The sequence below is a fragment of the Agelaius phoeniceus genome, chromosome 3 (assembly GCF_051311805.1).
Source record: "Agelaius phoeniceus isolate bAgePho1 chromosome 3, bAgePho1.hap1, whole genome shotgun sequence".
Classification (NCBI taxonomy): Eukaryota; Metazoa; Chordata; class Aves; order Passeriformes; family Icteridae; genus Agelaius; species Agelaius phoeniceus.
In genome coordinates, this window is record NC_135267.1 from 83,656,827 (window position 1) to 83,663,849 (window position 7,023).

General features: G+C 39.3%; 1 protein-coding gene across 6 annotated transcripts in view; it reads right to left on the reverse strand.

The window, feature by feature from the left end:
• DRC8 (dynein regulatory complex subunit 8) overlaps positions 1-7,023 on the reverse strand; it is a 41,210-nt gene that overhangs the window by 21,608 nt on the left and 12,579 nt on the right. For all 6 annotated transcript variants that reach the window (XM_077175751.1, XM_077175752.1, XM_077175753.1 and 3 more), the window contains exon 2: positions 906-990. In XM_077175751.1, coding sequence (XP_077031866.1) covers positions 906-990 — 85 coding nt within the window. The remainder of the gene's footprint in view (positions 1-905; positions 991-7,023) is intronic.

Consider the following 7,023-nt stretch of genomic DNA (forward strand, 5'->3'; position numbering starts at 1 on the left):
AACAAGCAGTGAGTATGCCATGGTGCAGTGAGGGCTGGGGTGGAACTGGTGGGGCTCTGCCCCGGGCTGGGCAGCCAGGGCCCATCCTACTACCCAGCCAGGAGCAGGGCACCAGGGGGCAGCGGGACAGCCCCAGCCCCGGGCATCAGGCTCCTCCCTGGGCACAGACCAAGAGATTTAAGAGATCACTCTCCCTACAGAGCCCTATGGACAAGGGAACAGCAACTCTACTGAGTGTGGAGACATATCCTGATATTCTCCCCATCGGGTATAGCTGAAAAACCATTACTGCTATGAAATACCTGCAATTTCTTAAATTTAGAGTCATTAGTAAGCATGCATTGCTACAAGCATCACATAAATATTTTGCACCTCCCTTTCATCCCTGTAACATAGAAAAGCTGTTTGGAAGATTTAAATATGTTTTTTAATTTGTCTTCATGCAGAATGTCTAATGACAACAATTTCACCAGTTCTCACAGTCCATTGTAGCATTTCTACTCAATAACTGATTTATAATTAAAAGGATATTCTTTTGGAAATAGTAATTGTAAATATGAAAAACTACTCCAGTAAACTTTCATGACAACAGCTTATAACCTCAGAACCTGTTCCCTGAGATATAAACATGAGGTTTATGCATTTTATAACAAAAGTTATACAAGTAAGAATGTTTATTTTAAAATTAAGTTCAAGTAGCACTGTCAAATATTCAAACTTTAAAAATACCAGAATTAAAAGCATCCAGGAATTTTTAGGCATCCATCCACCCACTACAAACATACTTGTCCAAACAGGGCCAAAAGAACTGCTTCTATTACATTTTCTGGTAAAGCAGATGCCAGTTTAGGAGCTGTTTATCTCTATTGAGATTCTGTAATATATTTGTGAATACATTTACAAACCTGACATCCACAGTTTTATTGGATTCACGGTCAAACACCTCAAAAGCTTCTGTAATCTTTTTCTCAATTTCAGCTACTAGGCCATCTGCAAAAAGAAACATAAGAAAAAGAATGATTCACTGAGCTGTTACAACTAATATATTTCCAATTTGAGACTTATGACAGCAGAAACACCAAAACTGATAAAGAGCAGACAGGAAAGGTACTTTGAAAAAGCAGAAGTTATGAGAAATCTCCATTCAAAATCAGGATCTGTCATTTATATTAGTAATATTGCCTTGCTATGGCTCTGTAGCAACATCAAGTCTGCTGGCAATGGTATGCCTCAGCTGTATGAACACACAGCTCAGGTGTGGATCCTGCCCAGAGTGTGCTACAGCTCGCTCTGGACCACAAGCCTGAGCCCTTCCTGGCTGCCACTGGGCCAGTGGAAGGAGCAAAGCAAACATTGGCCCATAATTGCCCTGAGATGGGGCTGAGTCACTTCATCCAGGCTCCTGCATCCAGGAAAACATAAGTGCTCTCATGTCCACTCAGTTAGTCATAATGTATGAAAAGCTGAGAACCAGGGACAAAGAGATAAGATGTATAAGGTCTGTGCACAGTGAATATGGCTCATGGTAAATAATTCATAGCAAGAGTTTGGAAAGGAAGGACAATCTCAGCAAAGGAGAAGGAGTAATTTGCTGCATTTGCTTTTTATATCTCAATCTCAAAGAACGGGGAAAGCAGAACCACAAGTTATCACAGATATATGTCACATAAGCCAGAAATTGCATTCTTGGGGCAAGCTAAGAACCAGGAAATAAATTCTGAAGAAAAAAATATAAGGAGGGGAATGGATCTATCTCAAAAGGAAATCTCCCTGGCAAGAAAGCCAGGGTAAAAAAAATAGTAAACTGGTAGCCCATTTATTAGTTTGACTCCAAATGACAGAATATGTGAAGCAAAGTGACATGAAGTTGACTTCTTGGTCCCTGTGGCTAAACACGACCCCAAACTCTGTTTTGCAAACCAGTTCCCAGGAGGCAGCATTTCTTAAGCTAGCCCCCAAGCCTCCACAGAGATTCCAGAGGGAAAATCTGAATGACAGCCAAATTGAGATTGGTATGAGGGACACTTGTTTTCTCATTTTCATACTTGTCTTCTTTATTTTCAATAGAATAAGTAAAACAAAGCTCTCCAATAGTAGACAATACATTTCCTTCTTTAGCTGATGTGGTGTTAAGTGCTGTTGAGCAGCTCAGGCCAAAATTAAGTCACCAGATCTGTTTTCTTACAGGCATAATAAATTCAATACCTAGTTTTCTACAATCCCAATAGTTTGGGAACCCCTGGGACTGTATTGTGCATTAACTTTTTTCATTTGCTTTCTTGCCCTCATGACAGAAATGTCATTTTGCTGACAAAGGGTATCAGAACCGAACATAGCTGAATGATACATTGGCTTTGTGAACTCCCTCTCTTTATCTTGACTCATGAGCTTTTTCATTGTGTTTTTTCCTCCTGTGCAGTTGAGGAGGGCAGAGAGAGGCTGCATAGGGTGCCTGGCCAAAGCCAGCCCATCCCAGGCTACAAGCACTTCAATACAGTGGACTGACCCAGATATGAGGAACCTCTTCTGCAAGTAGGAGAGCTACATCCCCTTATAGAGCTACAGCTGCCTGCTGCATTCCATCTGTAGTTGGTACTGAAGTCCTCAGAGGATTCCTCTCCCTGACTTTATGCCCCTGATGGAAGCATGGGCAGGTATGTGTGTGATGGATTGGAGACTGGAGCTCACTGAGGATGAGGAGCCCCATGCAGTCCCCAGGCACAGGACAAACTCTATTCTTTTCACAGCCTGACAATAATGCCTACCTCTTCTCTGCCTATGCGCCAGTAAAATCCACATTTAATTACTAAAAAAAAAAACAACCCCATAGTTAAATCTAAGTGGACCTTGTGGAAAAGTCCCTAAAGACTCTCAAAGTACTAAATTCGATGGGGTTTTGTTTACTGGTTATTTCAAAGAGTCTTGCATCATGTCTCCCATGTAGACTCAGATTTAGTTCTTGACATCAGGCACTTCAATTGTACACTACAACTTGCAATAGACAAACATTGAAGGAATATTTATAGCTATATATTCTTGGCATGATGTATGAGACTTCAATAGAAATAAAAATTAGCCAAGAGAAGGCAGGGAGAGATTTTAAGTGCAGGTACTCTGTAAGCATCCAGCCTTTGCAAGCTCTTTTCCATGAGGACAGTACACTTTAATCTTACCTTCTGAAGAGGCCTGATAAAGAAAAGTCCTGAAATGAGATGAACCCGATTTAACCTAGGTACCAAATAATCTATATCTCTTCCAAAAACTGAGAGGAAGTTGTGACTAAGAGCCATATCCCTGGGAGAAAACATAATATACTGTTGTCCTCTCAAAGACTCTCTGTGAGATGAGTAAATATGTAATAAGCTATTGGCTAAATTTGTTGTCTTCCCTCCAGGAATGAAAGCCAAAGATGTTCAACATAGTTCAGGCTGGCAAGGCTGTTTATCTGAAAAATTCTACAATTCACTCTAAACCTCTCTTTGTGAGGGAAAAGTACAAGGATTCCAACTCCAGGATAAGAAATTGGTAAAGTTTTAAAATTATCTATTCAAGAGGGGCATCAAGAGATCAGACACATAGTTAATTCAGTGGATGTGGTGCTTTAATGTACTGAAATCGTTCTTTACAAGAAGACTCTCCACCACGGGTAGATCAATGAAAGTTTCATGGACAATGTTCTCGCAGTTTTTCAGAACAGAAATACCTACATTCTGACAGAAGAAGATTTCACTCATTTATTCTACTAACTAAAAAACAATATACAGTGTCAAGGATGGAATTACCTCACTTTCTGTAATGGTTTAAATAAATAAACATTGAAATATAGCATGCCAAAAAGGATTCCAATAGCTACATCTATTTATTCCTTCAAAGAAATCCTGTAGGTATGATGTATTATTTCCATTTTTATGCTGTTAAAATGCTTGAGATACTTATCAATGTTGTCCCATCCTAATTTATTTTCCTACCACATATGCAATAAGAACAAAAAATGTCTTAAAATCTATTTCTCAGATACATTAACTGAAAATGTATTCACTATCAAGTTTTCTTTCCTATAACATCCTTTACTACTTTCCCATTTTGTTTAGTGTGAACTAGATAAACCTCTCGATACTGCCAGTTAAGTAAGACTGACAGAGAGCTGGGACTCCCAAGTTAATTCTGATGGTTCTTGCAGAATGAATTGTCCCTCTTCAGCTTGTCCAGACTATTCCCCAGCACACTGAGGCCCATTTGAAGCCAGCTCTTAAGCAGAATACCTGCTTCAGTTGTGACATTTCTTCTCCAAAAAACACATTTTTAGCCTTTGTAGGGAACAGAAACCATTTAGCTAGATGTGGCTCTGCCAGACTCTTGAGTAATGAGAATTTTAAAAAGGGATTTCTAGTTGATACAATTTGCTATATTCTACCATTCACTTAATGTATTAGCTTGCTTTCTTTCCTTCCTAGGGGTCAGTTGCTCTGATGGTTCAGAAAACCTGCCCTTTCTTTCACTAAAGAGAAAAAATTTGTTATCATAAGAGGTATTCCTTATAAGATAAGAGCATTAAACAACAACTAAAATGCTGGGAGCAGCACCTGTCTGTTGCTCACAGGAAAAGATTTAGTCCCAATGCATCCTGATGAACTATTTACACTATGAAATACTTTTAAACTCTTTTTCTGTTACTTAAAAGAGTAAAATTAAGGCTTGATTTGTAGAAGTACTGGTGGACTTGATTTTATTACTTCATGTTATTGCACACGCCTGGAACATTAGTCTTTATAAACATTAATTTAGGTGTGTTTTAATAAACATACCTATTGTGTGTCAATTTTATATTTAAGCTCTCATATGTATGTGGATATCTTATGAATTATTAATTACTCCATCCTCTTTCCATAGTACTATGCTGTGGCTACAGGCAGGTGTGAGAAAATCCCTGAGGTCTCTGCCAACAGGAACCCTTTCTCATGTGGAACTTGTCAGTCTGAAGGGACAAGGGACACAACCAGGCAACCCCAACTCAGTGACAGTTTCAGAGTCATTTACATGTTGTTATTTCAGTGTTATTTAAAGCACTGTTATCAACAGGTCTTTGGTAGATTTCCCCATCCAGTAACTAGGGCTTATCAGCTGAAAGTACAAAATCCTATCAGTGGCTTTATACTCCAGCACCATTCCTTCTCTTTTTCACTAGCCATTATTTCAACCAAAAAAGTAGACAGCAACCTTGGTCCTGTCAGCTGAACTGAGAATGAGATACAAAGACTGCCATGAAGAAAAAGGAACATTCTTAAGAAGGTAATGGAGAGGATGTGATTGTGCAGGCAGCCACATGAAAAACTGTGCACCTTTAAATCCACTGCAATCTGCTCTCAGCTTCTGTCAGCATTCTATTTCTGCTCACAGATACAACTTATTGTTTTTAACCACTCTCTCTACTCTACTCCAACACTTCCATAAGACTCCTATGACCACTCTTGGCATGCTTTAGGATGAAGGAGACGAACTAAAAACCAAAACAGATTTGCCTTTGATGTTTGCAGACACTGTTTCACATGACCTCTCCCAGAATCCTTCCCAAAACCACAAACGGAAATAGGGGCATAAGAATTGGGGGGGAGGGTTGGAGGGGGGGGGCAGGGGGGGGGGGGGATGGTGGGAACAAAACCAAAAACAAACAAACAAACACATCCAAAACTAACAGTAGTTCTAATGAGAAGAAGGGTACCATGTATATTTGCTCATATATAAAGAATAAAAACAGCAAGAGACTTAAGAGACTTCACAATGCAAACTCTGAGGAGGTTATCAATGAGCTCTTATGAGCTCTAATCAGGCTTTTAACCAAGTTCTAACTGGAGTATCACCTCGGTCAAGATATTCAAAAGCTGTCACAATACTCAACATCACCTGTACAGGTGAATTCTCAAACACTCTCAAATAAGCTCATCAGTTTTATCAAGGCATTGTGTCTCCAGAATAAAAAGGGAAAGCCATCGTGGTCTCATAACATGAACTCTTGTTGATAAAACCATCATTCTGCCACAAACATTTGGGTTGAATTCATGGGAAGTCTGGGGAGCTTGGCTGACACAAAAATAACTCAGAAATCTTGCCCCACCCCAAAGAAGAAAACCTTACAGCATTTAACTAATGCTATTTTAAGGAAATCACTGAGGAGCAGGACCATGGAGAAAACCATCCTGAGGCCACTTGAATCTGACTTATTGGCAAGATCCTTCTGGTCCGTAAAGGAAAAGGCATGCATTAAGTTTTTTCCTACTGACCTCAATTCCTTCTCAGAGGAAGCTAAATGTACAGTCAGCCCAATATGCTGAACCAACAATTGTATGCCATGCTCTAAAAATATCAAGGTAAGAGAAATATTGTTTTCTCTACTCTGTACCTGCAGTAGCATGTATGATATTAATAAATTAGTATCAGAAAAGAAAGGAACAATAGGATTAAGCTGCAAGCTTGCAGAATACACAATGTTGTTTCATTGTGTCTTGTGATACATAATTAAGTAATTAAGAAATGTTATCATTGAAGAGTCTGCATTCTAAAAAGACAAATCAAGAAGATTTTGAGGAAAAACAAGAGGTTTATGGAGCTTGATTCCTCCAAAGAAGGGGTAAACCTGTTCCTGAACGGCAACCTAAAGAAAACAGATTGATGCAAAGTATTGATGGCACCAATGGGAAATGCATCACCTGAGTTCAGATGTTTGGATTATGTGAAGAGATAATATACACAGCTTTGTGAAATTTCATATATATCAGTCCCCAAGAATTGACCAAGCTGGTGTCTTCACTGCCTGTATCACCTACTCCAGCTTGAGGATGCAAGCTATGGCCTGCAGACCCAGGAGAGGGATAATGCTTTCTCTCCTACACAAGAAGCATCCCATGTTATCACAGATTATACTCAGGCAATCTGAATTTTAGTCTGTGTGAAAAAAAAAAAAAAAAAAAAATCTTAACTGGTTTACACAGAGGTCACTTTCAAGCATTCCTAAAAATGCAAAGGAGC